At 42.9% G+C, this 16,862-nt stretch overlaps 1 protein-coding gene across 1 annotated transcript; it reads right to left on the bottom strand.

Annotated features, from left to right (window-relative positions):
* Nucleotides 1–909: 909 nt before the first annotated feature.
* LOC127435735 (Fanconi anemia core complex-associated protein 24-like) lies at nt 910–16,556 on the bottom strand. The gene is made up of 5 exons (XM_051689368.1): nt 16,480–16,556; nt 3,719–3,750; nt 1,683–1,822; nt 1,336–1,491; nt 910–1,170 (listed from the first exon to the last, which is right to left on the bottom strand). The coding sequence occupies exons 1-5, from the start codon at nt 16,554–16,556 to the stop codon at nt 910–912; spliced, it is 666 nt and encodes a 221-aa protein (XP_051545328.1).
* Between the last annotated feature and the right edge of the window lie 306 nt (nt 16,557–16,862).

Below are 16,862 nucleotides of genomic sequence, written 5' to 3'. Positions count from 1 at the left end.
CATGCCTGGACCTCAGGGCCGGTACTAGGATGCAGCCTTTAGGGGTATATTGGGGTGCAACAGGTAGTTATGCCTGGAAAATCTAGGGGGGCAAGACCTTGCTTCTTCAATTTACTTAATTAAAATGAACTAAAGCAATACAATTCTTGAACAATTTGTCAAAACTTGATTTCATTGAGTTCTATCCATTAAAATGTGTAAATTGAAACTTTACTTAACAAATTTTAGTTGGAATACTTTTTGTGGTGTTTATGTGGCGTTGATGAAACTATCAGGGGATGTCCGTTTCCCAGCATGCTGCTATATACATTATTATGCTCTACATCTATGCTGTACCCAGAAAATAATAAAGAAACCAAAGAGACATACACACTCTCTACAAATCCACTGCTACACATTTGGTTTTGGATCAAAACAACATCATACACAGTTAAAGGGGGTTAGGGGTCGACCATAGTAAATTCAAGTCTTCAGCACCACCTTTTGTTAAAAGTTCTTCACTACACTTCAAAACTTTGCAATAATGCTGAAAAAAAGCATGGAATGCTAATATCTTTACATATAAATGAATTTGGTTTATTTACTTATTTAATTAATTATTTACCTATTTCAATTTGCACAGGGAGCACTTCTTTTCTAGCAGACAGCATTCCGAATTGCAAGCTTGTCATCTGTTATCACAGTGGTCTCATTTGTGATGCTAAAAACACATGTAAAGTCACTTTGGATAACCACATTAGCTTAATGCATTGAGTGTCAATATAAATTAACAAAAGAAAAAAAAAAACACAAAACAAAACAGAATGTACATTAATCTAGACATGTGGCAAACAAAACACTTTAAAGAGAAGCAAGTTTAAAAGACAATTAAAAAAAAATTGCACACTAAATACAGGGTTTGGCTTCTAATCAGTGTTTCAATGGAGTCTTTGATGTGGACTGATTGTGGAACGCTGTGATGTGCTGGGCTGTTGTCTGTCCCACTATAGGCTCTAGCTCTTGAACTGAAGCTCCGCAGAGCTGATGGATGCTGGGGAATCGCTGTAGCAGCAGCATGGCCTTCACCTTTCCAACCCCAGGTAACTGCTGAACCAAACTCAACACCACTGGCTCCAGCAGTCTGGATACACTTCTCCTTCGGAATGGGTTCTCCTTGTTTTCTCCAAGAACCTGTGCAGGACAAATACATCAGAATCTCTGGACTGAACTGCATTGATATAATATCATCTGTTATATTCTTCCAAAATGTCCCACCAGACAAATGGGTGAAGTATTGAGATTGACATTTGTAAAAAGTCAAAAACATGCAGTAATGATTAAGTGACATTCACTCACCAGCTGTGCAATGAGCTGAGCGGCTTCAGCAGCAGTGGACACAGGCAGTAGAGTCAGACCCAACTCCAAAACTATAAACCTCTGCAGCCTGCTGAAGTACTGCTCACTCAGATGAGTCTTTTCCACAATCACAATACCGTGAAGACCACTGTTAGCCTGCAATAATAATGATAAAGTTACATACCGTGAGTGGGGTTTTGTTTGACATAGTCTTATAAATACTGATATTACTGCATTCCTGAAATGGTTTGTTTATGAAAGGCTCAGGACTTAGCAAATATGCCAAATTCAGAGGTAATATGGCAACAAAAGCAGTGAAATTCAAAAATATCACACAAAATCTTTACATTTCTAAATCGCACGATCTTCCTCCTGTAGCTGTTTCCCACCACCTGATCACTCTCTGACACATATAGGACACAAGTCTTATTGCTCAGACAGAAGTCCACAACACCCAGCTCATCTTCAAAAATCATCTTCACACTCCCTGTCAAAAAGACAAATGTGGCATTAATTCACAGTAAACTGTATAAACAGGCCTTTTGACATGCTGGATCACTTATTACACAGATGAGCCAAAACATTATGACCACCCACAGGCAACACGAATGACGTTGATCATCTCCTCACAAAGCCACATGTCAAGGTCTGGGTAGGTTAGATGGTAAACAAACAATCAGTTCTCGTAGTCAATGTTTTGAATGCAGGAGAAATGGGCAGGAGTAAAGACCTGAGCGACTTTGACAAGGGCCAAATTGTTATGGCCAGACGACTGGGTCAGAGCATCTCTGAAATGGCTTGTGGGGTGCTCATGGTCAGCAGTGGTGAGTACTTATCGACAGTGGTCCGAGGAGGGACAAACCACAAACAGACAGACAGGGTGTTGGGCACCCAAGGCTCATCGATGCACTAGGGCAATGAAGGCTATTCCATCTGGTCTGAACCGACAGAAGGTCTACTGTGGCGCAAGTCACAGAAAATTTTAATGATGGTTACAGAAGGAATGTGTCACAACACACAGTGCATCGTACCCTGCTGCATATGGGACTGCATAGCCGCAGACCGGTCAGAGTGCCCATGATGACCCCTGTCCACCTTTGAAAGTGCCTAAAATGGGCACGCGAGTGTCGGAACTGGACGTTGGAGCAGTGGAAGATGGTCACCTGGTCCGATAAGTACCGTTTTCTTTTACATCACGTGAACAGCCGTGTACGTGTGCGCCATTTACCTATGGAAGTGATGGTACCAAGATGCACTGTGGGAAGACGAAAAGTCGCTGGAGGGAGTGTGATGCTCTGGGCAATGTTCTGCTGGGAAACCCTGGGTTTGTCCATTCTTGTGGATGTCAATTTGACATGTGCCACCAACCTAAACATCATTGCAGACCAGGTACACCCCTTCATGTCAATGGTATTCCCTGATGGCAGTGGCCCCAGGATAATGCGCCCTGCCACACTGCACACATTGTTTGGGAATGGTTTGAGGAACATGATGAAGAGTTCAGGATATTGCCCTGGCCTCCAAATTCCCCAGATCTCAATCCGATTGAGCATCTGTGGGATGTGCTGGACCAACATGTCCGATCCACGGCAGCTCCACCTCGCAACTTACAGGACTTGAAGGATCTGCTGCTAATGTCTTGGTGCCAGATACCACAGGACACCTTCAGCGGTCTTGTAGAGTCCATGCCTCGGCAGGTTTTGGCGGCACGCGGAGGACCAACAGCATATTAGGCAGGTGGTCATAATGTTATGGCTCATCAGTGTACATTATAGTGCAATTATTGAAATACATGTCATTAAAGACAAATGTTACAATGGGCAAGAAAGCATTTACAAAGTAATGATCTAAGCTCTCAGACAAAACAAAATTTTTCAAACATTTACAATGGCTACCACAGTTTCTAGTAAAAATGTACTTTACATGTCATAAATAATAATAACAATAAAACAGAATTTTAGAAAGGTTCTGAAAGCTTCTTACATTGTATGAACGAGACCCCTTATTAAAGGTGCTGTAAGTGATTTTAGCAGTTCTAGAACTTCAAGTAGCTAAAAACAACAATAGCAAAATAGTGTTCTCAAACTTGTGTTAACAACTGTCAGACTGACTGACCACGGCCAATTATTTCCCGCCACTCTTTATTAAAGACTAATCTTTAATAAAGAGTGGCGGGAAATAATTGGCTGTGGTCAGTCAGTCTGACAGCTGTTAACACAAGTTTGAGAACACTATTTTGCTATTGTTGTTTTTAGCTACTTATTGCTTTTAACTAAAGATAACTAGTACAGTGTACGTATGCATGTAGTAGAAAAAAAGTTACCATAACTTATTGTTAGGTTTAACAAAAATAACTAGAAAGTGTAATGCTATGAATTTCAACCTTTAAAACAATGCACAAGTGTTGAGCCCCCCAATTATTTTAGAAATAAATTCACCAAATTCACCAAAATTATATTTTAACATTATAAAGGATGTAGTAACTTCCTAGAGGATAGATGAACTTAATACAGGTGCGATTATTACAGTATCATCAATTATATAAGTACACTATTCAATTATTTTAGAAAAAAAAAATCACTAAAATTCATCAAAATTATATTTTAACATTCTAAAGAGTGTAGTAACTTCCCAGAGGATAGACGGACTGACTACAGGTGAGATTATTACAGTATGATAAATTATATAAGTACAGTAATCAATTATTTGAGAAAAATATTCCCTAAAATTCACCAAAATGATATTTTCTCATTTTAAATGTTGTAGTAACCTTTCAGAGGATAAATGGACTTACAACAGGTAAGATTATTACAGTATGTTCTATTATATGAATACAGAAATCAATTATTTTAGAAACAATTCTATACATTTCTGTTAATACTGTATCTGCTTCCTGTTATATAGACTTAACAGGAGAGATGGCATAATAAAGTCTGATTGCTGATGGCAAGAGAGATCCCCACTATTGCTTCCTAGAGCACGGTGCTCATAAAATTGCTGTTGTGGAGATGATGCTTTAACATCTGACTTCAGTAAATGTATATCAAGTCTAGTATTGCTGTCCTTTCTGATAATTTCCTTTACATATTTTTGGTCATCTGCTCTGATGTACTGTTGCGTCCTGTGCCTCAATGATAGTCAGACTCAGGTGTTCCTTCAAAGTCCACCACCAGCTTTTTTATGTTTGTGATATTCAGCTGCAGTTGTTTTCTACAATACAAGACAAAGTCATCCACCAGCTTTTTGTAATTGGAGTATTCTCCATTTTCAATGCAACATCCAGTTGAAGTTTCGACTGCAAACTTAATGCAAGGAAGCTGTGTTTGTATGAGTATTTCTCCAACTGGATGTTTCATCAGACATTTCATTTTATATGAAGTGAGATAAGACCTGATATAAAAGTAATTGTAAAGTTGAGACAGGCTGAAGACAGGAACAGATGATGACAAGTAAACCCAAGTGCAGTATTTATTAACAACGTGAAATCCAAAATGAAACAAACATAAGCAACTTGACAACGTTACACCAAAACAGTACTCGACAAAAGACAATGGCAAATATGAGGGCTTAAATACATGAACATGGGTAACCACATGACAGAGACAACCAATGATGAGACTAAACTAATGAACATGATAACAAGGCAATGAAACAAGAACAATGATAAAACAGAACTGATAACAAGACTCATAAACATAGACCAATGAAGAGACAGGACTAATAAACATGGTGGAACAAGAGGGTCACATGACAGTCACATTACAAGGATCCAATAAGAACAAAACGCATGAAACATGGCGGGAACAGGAAATCACATAACAAGAAAGAGGAAACAGGAACAAGGAACTACATTTTCAAAATAAAAGACATGAACACGAAACATGAACAAAAACACATTAAAACATGACATATCCCCACCACAAGGGGCGGCTCCCGATGCCCAAACATAAACTAACAGAGTTGAATAGGGAGCTGGGGGGTTGGGGTCCTTGAGGCATGGCCTGGCGAGACAGGGCGTGGAGCAGGAGACCAGGGCAGGGCCGGTGGTGGGTTTGGTGGTGGCTCCAGGAAGGGAGCGGGGTCCGGCGGTTTGGGGGGTGACCGCAGGGCAGGGACAGGAGGCCTGGGATGCGGCCACAGGACAGGGACAGGGTCAGGAGGCCTGGGAGGTGGCCATGGGGCAGAGGAGACAGAGATCTGGGCTGCAGCCGCTGGACAGGTTTCCGGAGAGAGCGGCTCAGAGGGCAGAGCCATGGAAGTCTCGGGCACTGGCAATGACAGGGGAACATTCTTAGTGGCTGTGAGCACAGACAGTGACGAGGGAATGACCTCCATGGTCATGAGCACAGGTAGTGATGGGAATGGTCTCCATGGCCATGAACACAGGCAGTGCCTGGGGAGTAGGAGTTCTCCTTCTCCTCTTCTGCTTCTGGACGGCCGTCAGCAGAGCTGTGGGAGAATCGGAAGGTGGAGCCATGGGAGGCTCGATGAAGGAAGGCGGAGCCATGGGAGACTCAGGGGACGGAGCCGTGGTGGGCTCAGGGGACGGAGATGTGGCAATATGGCAAGGCAGGGCCTCTTGACTAGGCATAGCAGGCATGGTAACATGGCATGATGTGGCAGATGTGGTGGCTGAGGCTTGCAACGCTGGCTCCGGGAAGGATGAGGCTTGCAACACTGGCTCTGGGACGGACGAGGCTTGCAACGCTGGCTCTTGGAATGTGGCGGCCATGACGGGGGACTCTGGCTTGGCGGAAACTGTAGGAGTGCATAGTTCTCTTTCATCATCTCGTGTTTGAGATCCACCTATGGGAAGGGCATCTGTACCTGACCTCTGCAGAAGCATCCAACTGCACCAAGTCTGGCTAGACAGACAGAAGCACGTGACCTATGCCCGGTAAGGACCCACCCCCTTACCTATGAGCATATAAAGACCTGCACGCACTGCTGTTCCTCAGTTGACATTCGCTTCTCGGGACCTCTGTGTCTCTCAGCTCAGTTGGAATTGGACTTTTACAATTTTGTCTACAGGAGGACATACAGGTGCATCTCAATAAATTAGAATGTCGTGGAAAAGTTAATTTATTTCAGTAATTCAACTCAAATTGTGAAACTCGTGTATTAAATAAATTCAATGCACACAGACTGAAGTAGTTTAAGTCTTTGGTTCTTTTAATTGTGATGATTTTGGCTCACATTTAACAAAAACCCACCAATTCACTATCTCAAAAAATTAGAATATGGTGACATGCCAATCAGCTAATCAGCTCAAAACACCTGCAAAGGTTTCCTGAGCCTTCAAAATGGTCTCTCAGTTTGGTTCACTAGGCTACACAATCATAGGGAAGACTGCTGATCTGACAGTTGTCCAGAAGACAATCATTGACACCCTTTACAAGGAGGGTAAGCCACAAACATTCATTGCCAAAGAAGCTGGCTGTTCACAGAGTGCTGTATCCAAGCATGTTAACAGAAAGTTGAGTGGAAGGAAAAAGTGTGGAAGAAAAAGATGCACAACCAACTGAGAGAACCGCAGCCTTATGATTGTCAAGCAAAATCGATTCAAGAATTTGGGTGAACTTCACAAGGAATGGACTGAGGCTGGGGTCAAGGCATCAAGAGCCACCACACACAGACATGTCAAGGAATTTGGCTACAGTTGTCATATTCCTCTTGTTAAGCCACTCCTGAACCACAGACAACGTCGGAGGCGTCTTACCTGGGCTAAGGAGAAGAAGAATTGGACTGTTGCCCAGTGTTCCAAAGTCCTCTTTTCAGATGAGAGCAAGTTTTGTATTTCATTTGGAAACCAAGGTCCTAGAGTCTGGAGGAAGGGTGGAGAAGCTCATAGCCCAAGTTGCTTGAAGTCCAGTGTTAAGTTTCCACAGTCTGTGATGATTTGGGGTGCAATGTCATCTGCTGGTGTTGGTCCATTGTGTTTTTTGAAAACCAAAGTCACTGCACCCGTTTACCAAGAAATTTTGGAGCACTTCATGCTTCCTTCTGCTGACCAGCTTTTTAAAGATGCTGATTTCATTTTCCAGCAGGATTTGGCACCTGCCCACACTGCCAAAAGCACCAAAAGTTGGTTAAATGACCATGGTGTTGGTGTGCTTGACTGGCCAGCAAACTCACCAGACCTGAACCCCATAGAGAATCTATGGGGTATTGTCAAGAGGAAAATGAGAAACAAGAGACCAAAAAATGCAGATGAGCTGAAGGCCACTGTCAAAGAAACCTGGGCTTCCATACCACCTCAGCAGTGCCACAAACTGATCACCTCCATGCCACACCGAATTGAGGCAGTAATTAAAGCAAAAGGAGCCCCTACCAAGTATTGAGTACATATACAGTAAATGAACATACTTTCCTGAAGGCCAACAATTCACTAAAAATGTTTTTTTTTTATTGGTCTTATGATGTATTCTAATTTTTTGAGATAGTGAATTGGTGGGTTTTTGTTAAATGTGAGCCAAAATCATCACAATTAAAAGAACCAAAGACTTAAACTACTTCAGTCTGTGTGCACTGAATTTATTTAATACACGAGTTTCACAATTTGAGTTGAATTACTGAAATAAATGAACTTTTCCACGACATTCTAATTTATTGAGATGCACCTGTATCATTCAGATCAGCCTCCGCCAAATGTGACTGTCTTGCTTCAACCAGGTTAGCTGTTTCTGTTTGCTGCAAGCCGCCCACGCTCGCTCAAACTACCAGTCAGGCTGTCCACCCTCATCGCCGCCGGAGACCCTCATCCTTTCTGTGTCATTTGCATGGGTCTCAAAAACACAGAGGAGGCTCTAGAATTCCTGGAAAACTGTAGCCATTGCCTGGCGCTGCCCAAAAAACTCCTGTGCTGGAGGCTCAAGGTTGCCGCTACCCAGAGCGCCGACCCCGAACTTTCCAACCCTGATGGGGGAAACGGTGATGACGACGCACTCCTGGATGCCTCTCGGGGCACGGTCTCTCTCAGCTGGGCCGATCAAAGCAACCCGGCGTTCCCTGAGGACAATCTCTCAGGGGATCCCTCATTCGCCAATGAGCCGGCTGGTTCTGGTGATGAGGACGATGTGGGCCTTCTCGAGGGTTCGGGGGATGAGGAGGCCATCCCGTCTTCCATGACTCTCCAGGCTAACGCCCCGGCGGCCTTACCCCAGTCCGTCCTCATCGAGGTTTGTGAGCGAGCGACCGCTCACCTCAATAGCGAATGGCCAGCCCTACAAAGTGCCACTGACCAAGAGAGGGACGTGTACAATGGGAAACTCCTGGGACCCCCTCCCGGCCCGAGAAAACAACTTCTCCCTGTCCTTCTGCATGTGCTAAGCATATGAGGCATTATTGGGGAGACCTGCTCGACCTCAAACACGGTCTCGTGGGCCTCGAAGTGAAGGATATGATGGCCCTTGGCATGGGTGACCCCCTGCCATCGAGCCCTCTATCGCCAGACACCTTAATCCCTCTCAAGGTGGCCTACTTGCCCCCCCAAGGCTGTTCTCCCCAACAAAATGAACTGCTTTTCTGCCTCTTACAAAGCCCCAGCCTTGGCTGTCAGGGCCCTCAACGTCTCCTCCCTCCTCTCTGCATACCAGGCTGAACTCCTGGTTGACATGGGGCAGCAACTAGAGAAAGGGACCCCTATGCCCTCTCTGTAGAAGGAGACTGTCACAGTTAATGACCTTGTCCTCCGTAACGCCCGTCAGGCCATCCAAGCCTGCGGGCGTTCCATGGCTCTCAGTGGCCAGAGAACGTGCGCTCTGGCTTAATCTATCGGGCCTCCCTGACAGTGAGAAGCGGTGCCCCGGTAGAGCCTGGCCAGGCTCTCTTTGGCCCTGCTGTCGGCTTGATGCAACAACGTTGCGACGACAAGAAAAAAGAGGACGAAGTGCTTAAATTATGCCTTCCTAGGAAAGCAGCACCACGTCAGGCGCCCCCTGCGTGGCCACCCAACCCTCCTGCCACAGGGCATCCTTTCCAGCACCCTGGTAAGGCAAAGCCATGCAACAAACCACCTCCTCAGCAGAGTAACCCACCCTCCGCTAAGCCCTGGGGGAGAATGTCTATCGCTGCGGCCAAGAAACCCCCCAACTCTACCCCCTCTGACTCTAAACGTAAATGGCCGGCCTGATGCATGGCCTCAGGGGGCTTTGAGTCCACGTTCTCAGGCCGCCAGCCCCCCGTACTCCTATCCTGGCCTCCTAGCTCACTCGTTCAAAAAAAGGAGGTTTTCTCTCAGTGGGGTCAGCCCCCCCCACCAGTGGGTGGCCACCCTGTGTGTTCAGTGTAGAACAATGTGTATTCCCTCATCCAGCTCATGTCGGGGAGCCTCCCCATGCTGGAGGTGTTTACAGTGAGAAAAAGTACACAAGCATTGTCACCACACTGCCCCATTACATTTCTCTCACCCATTCAGCAAAGGCCTTGGCCCCAGTGTTTCCCAACACACACACACACACACACACACACACACAAAAAAGAGAATATCTCTCTGCAAACCTACATGTCACCCCTAGGTTGTCCACTAGATGGCGCCATTGCATCACAAATGAGCAAATCGGGCATAAACGCAGCTACAAGTGCTTCCCCGGTTCATGTGGGGTCACTTGCGAGTCACACAACAGCTTGGCAGGCTGTGTCGGCTCCCGAGTGGGTGATTCGAATCATAATCAACGGTACAGACTCCAGTTTGCCAGGAAACCCCCGCCTTTTGGTGGCATCATCTCCTCTCACACAGAGGAGAGCGCTACTTACATTCTGAAAGAGGAAATCTCCTCCCTCCTCAAGAAGGGGGTGATTCATGTAGTACCCCTAGATCAATGCAATCAGGGGTTTTACTCCCGTTATTTCCTAGTTCCAAAGAAAGACGGCTCTCTCCGTCCTATTCTGGATCTCAGAGTGCTGAACAAACATTTGAGGAAATACAATTTCAGAATGTTAACACACGGCACACTCGCTCGCTCTATTCATCAGAACGACTGGTTCACATCAGTCGATCTGAAAGATGCTTTTTTCCACATGAACATTTACCCACCGCACAGGAAATTTCTTCGTTTTGCATATGTTACGAATTCACAGTCCTTCCTTTCGGCCTCTCGCTGAGTCCGAGTGTGTTCTGTCTATGTGCGGAGGCGGGCTTAGCGCCACTGAGAATAACGGGTCTAAAGATCCTAACATACATAAACGATTGGTTAATCATAGCCAATTCCAAGGAGAAAGTGGTGCAAGACACTCGGCGTGTGCTCGCGCACATCAGATCGCTCGGGTTCAGAGTGAATGTGAACAAGAGCAATTTTACACCCACTCAGAATGTTATATTTCTGGGTCTGGAGCTGAATTCAATCTCCATGCATGCGCGCCTCTCACAAGAGTGCGTTCTTTCTCGAATTAATTGTCTATCACAATTCAAGGAGGGGGCGAAAGTGCAATTTTGCACATGTCTCAGATTACAGGGTCTTATGGCATCAGCTATTCAGGTTTTGCCTTTGGGCCTTCTGCAAATGAGGGCATTCATGAAGTAGGTTTTATCCCTCCACTTCACCCAGTTACGCGATCTCTGTCGCTCTGTTCCAGTGACGTGCTTGTGCACAACAGCCTTGCGCCACTGGAGGAGCGCAAATTTTTACACACACGGGACCCCTCTTGGGGCTGTTATGTTGCAAAAAGTGATAACGACAGACAGGGTGGGGAGCCACAGGGAGGGCAGGACGTTGAACGGTTCGTGGCCGAGCAAACTTTGTTCAGCCCACATAAATTATTTGGAGCTCAGGACTGTATGGAAAGCTCTGAATCATTTTCTGCCCTGCTTGCAGGGGCATCATGTGCTTGTTCGCTGTGACAATACCACAGCAGTGGCACATATCAATCGCCAGGGCAGAATGCACTCGCCCAAACTTCATGCTCTAGCTCACAGGATTTTAGTGTGGAGCAGGCGGCACTTTCTGTCATTACGCGCAACCCATGTTCCAGGCATTTTGAACAGGGCGCAGACCTTCTGTCGAGGGGGAACCCGCTCTACGGAGACTGGCGCCTCCACCCTCAGATAGTTGGCATGTTGTGGGAGAGATTCGGACAGGCAACCGTAGATCTCTTTGCTTCGTGTGAAAATTCCCATTGTCCTATGTTCTTCTCGCTAAAGGACAAGGACGCACCCCTCGGTGTAGACGCACTAGCCCACCCGTGGACCAAAGTGCTGCTCTAAGCATTCCCTCCCCTGTGCCTGTTAATACCCACCCTGGCCAGGGTGAGAGAGTAGGGCCTGTCCCTTATTTTGATAGCACCCAGGTGGCCCAAAGCACCATGGCTGGCAGAGATAATTACTTTTCTGCATGCCCAGCCATGGCCCCTCCCTCTACGCACAGACCTATTGTCTCAAGCGAACGGGGAGATACATCACCCCCACCCGGACAAGGTGGCTCTTTGGGCTTGGCACATGAGAGGACAAACTTAAGCTCAATGGGGCTCCCCCCACGTGTGGTTGCGACTATACAGAACGCTAGGGCCTCCTCCACAAGGTCCTAATATGACTGAAAGTGGCAAGTATTTGAAGGGTGTTGTGATGGGCACGGTTCCACATCATATCAGTGTTCAGTCTCTGATATTTTGTGTTTTTTACAAGACCTTTTGGATAAGGGCAGGTCTTTTTCCACCATTAAGGTCTACCTGGCGGCTATTTCTGCTTGTCATTTTGGGTTTGACAGCTCAACGGCAGGGCAGCACCCCCTTATTCGTAGATTTATGAAGGGCGCCCGCCATTCTCTCCCAGTTACTAGGAGAACTGTTCCTGAGTGGGACCTCTCTATGGTGCTGGAGGCTTTATCTCAGCAGCCTTTTGAGCCCCTGGGAAGCATTTCCCTAAAATTGCTGTCTTTCAAGCAGATTTGCTCCTGGCTTTAGCATCAGCTAAACGTTAAAAATAAATTCTCTCTTAGTGGAGATAAAGTTTTACTTAGGCCCAACCTGGCCTTTTTGCCTAAATGCTTCCCAGCATTCTCATGTGAGGTAAGGGAGCTTTCCGCATTTCACCCTCTTCCTTTTTCCTCTGTGGAGGATCAGAGGCTGAATGCTCTGTATCCTGTCCGTGCCCTGCAGTTGTACTTGGATAGGACCAGTGCTTTTCGGAAGAGTGATTAGCTCTTCATCGCTTCATCTCATGCATTTACATTCCTGCTTGGGTGCTATTTTCATTGTATATATGCTGCTGGGCTGATTTTGATGTTTGTGCTTATTCATGATATGCCTGTGCACAGTTCTCACTTGTGTGCTTCAGGGTTGCCAGGTGTGTGATTATGGGACGTGTCAAGCACCGCCTCTTTGAGGTGACCGTTCCCTTAACTGGCTTGCAGGGCCTCACTGTGAGTGTATTGGGCAATCAGGGAACTGTCAATGTCTCCCATAGGTGGATCTCGAACACGAGATGATGAAAGAGAACAATAGGTTACTAGCGTAACCCCGGTTCTCTGAAACATTGAGTAGAGAGATCCACCAAGCTTGCCCCACTTGCTGCACGAGAAGCGAATATACTTACTGAGGAACAGCAGCACGTGCAGGTCCTTATATGGTCTTAGGTAAGGGAGCGGGTCCTTACCGGGCATAGGTCTCGCACTTGGTGCAGTTGGATGCTTCTGCAGAGATCAGGTACGGATGCTCTTCCCATTGGTGGATCTCTCCACTCAATGTTTCAGAGAACCGGGGTTATGCTAGTAACCTATTGTTCCTCATCAGCCACTCCTACAGTGAAAGATGAACCGCTCAGTTGCAGGGCAAAATCGGTGTATTGAGCCAGATTTAAAGTTATCCAACTGCCAGGCATTATGGAGTAGACAGGCTCATTCAAGCCTGCCCGAAAAACGTCCTTGAGGGCGATCGCATTAAAATCCACCTTGCTGGCCAGAGCGCAGAAGTCTTCCACATATTCCTCTATGGAACGGTTTCCCTGGCATAAACGCAGTAGCTGATCTGCTGGGTTCATTTTGTGGTCGAGTATTCTGTAACGTTGAGACAGGCTGAAGACAGGAACAAACGATGATGATGAAGAGTGAACCCAAGTGCAGCATTTATTAACAACGTGAAATCCAAAACGAAACAAACATAAATGACTTGACTTGACTTGACAACATTACACCAAAACAATACTTGATAAAAGACAATGGCAAACATGAGGGCTTAAATACATGAACATGGGTAACCACATGACAGAGACTACCAATGACGAGACTAAATTAATGAACATGATAACAAGGCAATGAAACAAGAACAATGATAAAACAGAACTGATAACAAGACTCAGAAACACAGACCAATGAAGAAACAGGACTAATAAACATGGTGGAAAATGTTTAAAATATATTAAAACATGAAAATAATATTACTGTGATAATTCCCAGTAACAAATAAGTAGGATTTTTTCAAAAGCTCTTTTATAATGATCCCCAAGTTGTTATGTTAATGCTGTCATAAATGTTTTCTAAACTTAGGTATATTCACTACATTTCCATTAACAAAATTTATAACAAATTCATAACAAATTTTCCACCAAAAAAGTTTATTGCTATTATTCTATATTTGTATTCCTTCTGTAAGACTATTTTAAATTACTTTGGGATCTTTTTTAAAGAATGTGACAGGCAAGTCAATTTGCAGTGTTTTTCATTTTATTTCAGTAAATAATTGAATAAGTTGTTGCTAATTAATTGACTTTGAGTGACATTGGAGATTTTAAGGGATACAATGGTTTTAATCGATGTTTGTTTCAGCCAGGACCATTTGCATCAAGTGTATCAATTTTACTTTCATTTGAAGTAATAATTTCATTGTATGCTTCTTTTCTACGCTCTCACTGCCCAGCCATTCATGGGTAGGACAGGGAGAACAGAACTGAATTTATAGTGAAAGTCCAATCAGAGGGCAAATTCATTAAATCAGGGCAAGAAAAACGTAAATAGCATTGGTCGCAACAGGCAGGGAGGCAGAAAACCAGATGAAAAAAGCCTTAATTTAGAGACACACAAGGAACACACAAAACTCCCTGAACAAGTAGCAGGAACAGACAGAAAGCAGATGATCTAACACATGATGATCTAGCAAAAAGCTAAATAACAGGCAGAGTATAAATTCATAGGGGAAAATAAAACATTAGCACAATAATTATGTGGGTGAAGGTGGAAAAGCACAACTATTTTTTTTTTCTAAAATAATTCATTATTGTACTCCTATTTTTATAAATACTGTAATAACCGCACCTGTATGAAGTCCGTCTATCCTGAATTTTAGTGAATATTTTTCTAAAATAATTGATTACTGTACTTATGTAATTGATCAAACTGTGATAATCTCATATGTAGTAAATCAGTCTATCCTCTGGGAAGTTACTACAGCCTTTAGAATGTTAAAATATAATTTTGGTGAATTTTTGTGATATTTTTTCTAAAATAACTGATTACTGTGCAGTATGTAGATCATACTGTAATAATCTCACCTGTAGTAAGTCCATCTATACACTAGGAAGTTATTACACCCTTTAGAATGTTAAAATATAATTTTGGTCAATTTTAGTAATTTTTTTTTCTAAAATAATTGAATACTGTACTTATGTAATTGATCATACTGTAATAATCTCACCTGTAGTCAGTCCGTCTATCCTCTAGGAAGTTACTATACCCTTTAGAATGTTAAAATATCATTTTGGTGAATTTTAGTGATTTATTTTCTAAAATAATTGAATACTGTATTTATATAATCGGTGATACTGTAATAATCTCACCTGTAGTAAGTCCGTCTATACTCTGGGAAGTTACTACACCCTTTAGAATGTTAAAATATCATTTTGGTGAATTTTTGTGATATTTTTTCTAAAATAACTGATTACTGTGCAGTATGTAGATCATACTGTAATAATCTCACCTGTAGTAAGTCCATCTATACACTAGGAAGTTATTACACCCTTTAGAATGTTAAAATATAATTTTGGTCAATTTTAGTAATTTTTTTTCCTAAAATAATTGAATACTGTACTTATGTAATTGATCATACTGTAATAATCTCACCTGTAGTCAGTCCGTCTATCCTCTAGTAAGTTACTATACCCTTTAGAATGTTAAAATATCATTTTGGTGAATTTTAGTGATTTTCTAAAATAATTGAATACTGTACTTATATAATCGATACTGTAATAATCTCACCTGTAGTCAGTCCGCCTATACTCTGGGAAGTTACTACACCCTTTAGAATTTTAAAATATCATTTTGGTGAATTTTAGTGATTTTTTTCTAAAATAATTGATTACTGTACTTATATAATTGAGCATACTGTAATAATCGCACCTGTAGTAAGTCTGTCTATCATCTGAGAAGTTACTACAACATTTAGAATGAGAAAATATAATTTTGGTGAATTTTAGTGATTTTTTTTCTAAAATAATTGATTACTGTACTTATATAATTGATCATACTGTAATAATCTAACCTGTAGTAAGTCCATCTATCCTCTGGGAAGTTACTATAACCTTTAGAATGAGAAAATATTATTTTGGTGAGTTTTAGTGAATATTTTTCTAAAATAATTGATTACTGTACTTATATAATTGATCATACTGTAATAATCTCACCTTTAATAAGTCAGTCTATACTCTGGGAAGTTACTACAACATTCTGAATGTGAAAATATCATTTTGGTGAATTTTAGTTAATATTTTTCTAAATAATTGATTACTGTACTCATATAATTGGTCATACTGTAATAATCTCACCTGTAGTAAATTAATCTATCCTCTAGGAAGTTATTAGAACATTCTGAATGTGAAAATGTATTTTACTGTTTTTTTTGTTTTTTTTGTCATGTATAACTTGATTGTTGTAATTGAATGAATGAGTGGACGTCTATGTTTTAGCGTAGTGGGTGGAGTTTTCAGACGGTCCCTTACATCTAGGCAGTCAAAGCGCGTCGGAGCATTTCAGGCATAATTTTGCAGCCACACCAAACGTTGACTGTTCTGAATCCAATTTGTATGCCCATATAGTATAGTTGTACTCCCTTTAAACCAAGTGTGCTAATGACATCTTTGTAAGATTGTCGACTGAAGAGAGCGCGGGTAAGAGAAACCGAATATCTAACGAATGTCGAACGTCAAACTAACTTTACCGCGGTCATTTCTCATTAATGATAATATGTCCATATGGAGGCGTGGCGTTGATCAGTTTCGCGGGAACGGGTTTCGATTCCATGACAGAAAACGACCAATTTAATAATCAATAACAGTATTCATTTAATACTGGACGACCATAATGACTCGCTCCAAACAACAACAACATATATTAGAGAAGTCCATAAAGATCAGGTGGGGGTTCCTCGTTCAGTTCGCTTACAATGTATTCGTATTCATAAATGACACATATAAATAAGAAAAAAGTATCAATATTTTTCCTTGAGCAAACTTCCCTCTTTCCAGTACAACAAAACACTCAATTATCGTCAAATCTCGCGCCTTTTAAACCAGCAAATATCGCGATGTTTTTGATGCACGCCGTTGA

The sequence above is a fragment of the Myxocyprinus asiaticus genome, chromosome 46 (assembly GCF_019703515.2).
Source record: "Myxocyprinus asiaticus isolate MX2 ecotype Aquarium Trade chromosome 46, UBuf_Myxa_2, whole genome shotgun sequence".
NCBI classification, from domain to species: domain Eukaryota; kingdom Metazoa; phylum Chordata; class Actinopteri; order Cypriniformes; family Catostomidae; genus Myxocyprinus; species Myxocyprinus asiaticus.
The sequence above is the reverse complement of the archived record's forward strand: the minus strand, read 5'-3'. Positions and strand labels throughout refer to the sequence as shown.

Coding starts and splice junctions, on each gene's coding strand:
- LOC127435735 (XM_051689368.1), bottom strand. CDS start 16,556: ATGGAATCGAAACCCGTTCCCGCGAAACTGATCAACGCCACGCCTCCA. Junction 3,751..16,479: donor ATTATCATTAATGAGAAATG/ACCGCGGTAAAG, acceptor TCTAAAATAATT/GGGGGGCTCAACACTTGTGC. Junction 1,823..3,718: donor ACTTGTGCATTGTTTTAAAG/GTTGAAATTCAT, acceptor TCTTTTTGACAG/GGAGTGTGAAGATGATTTTT.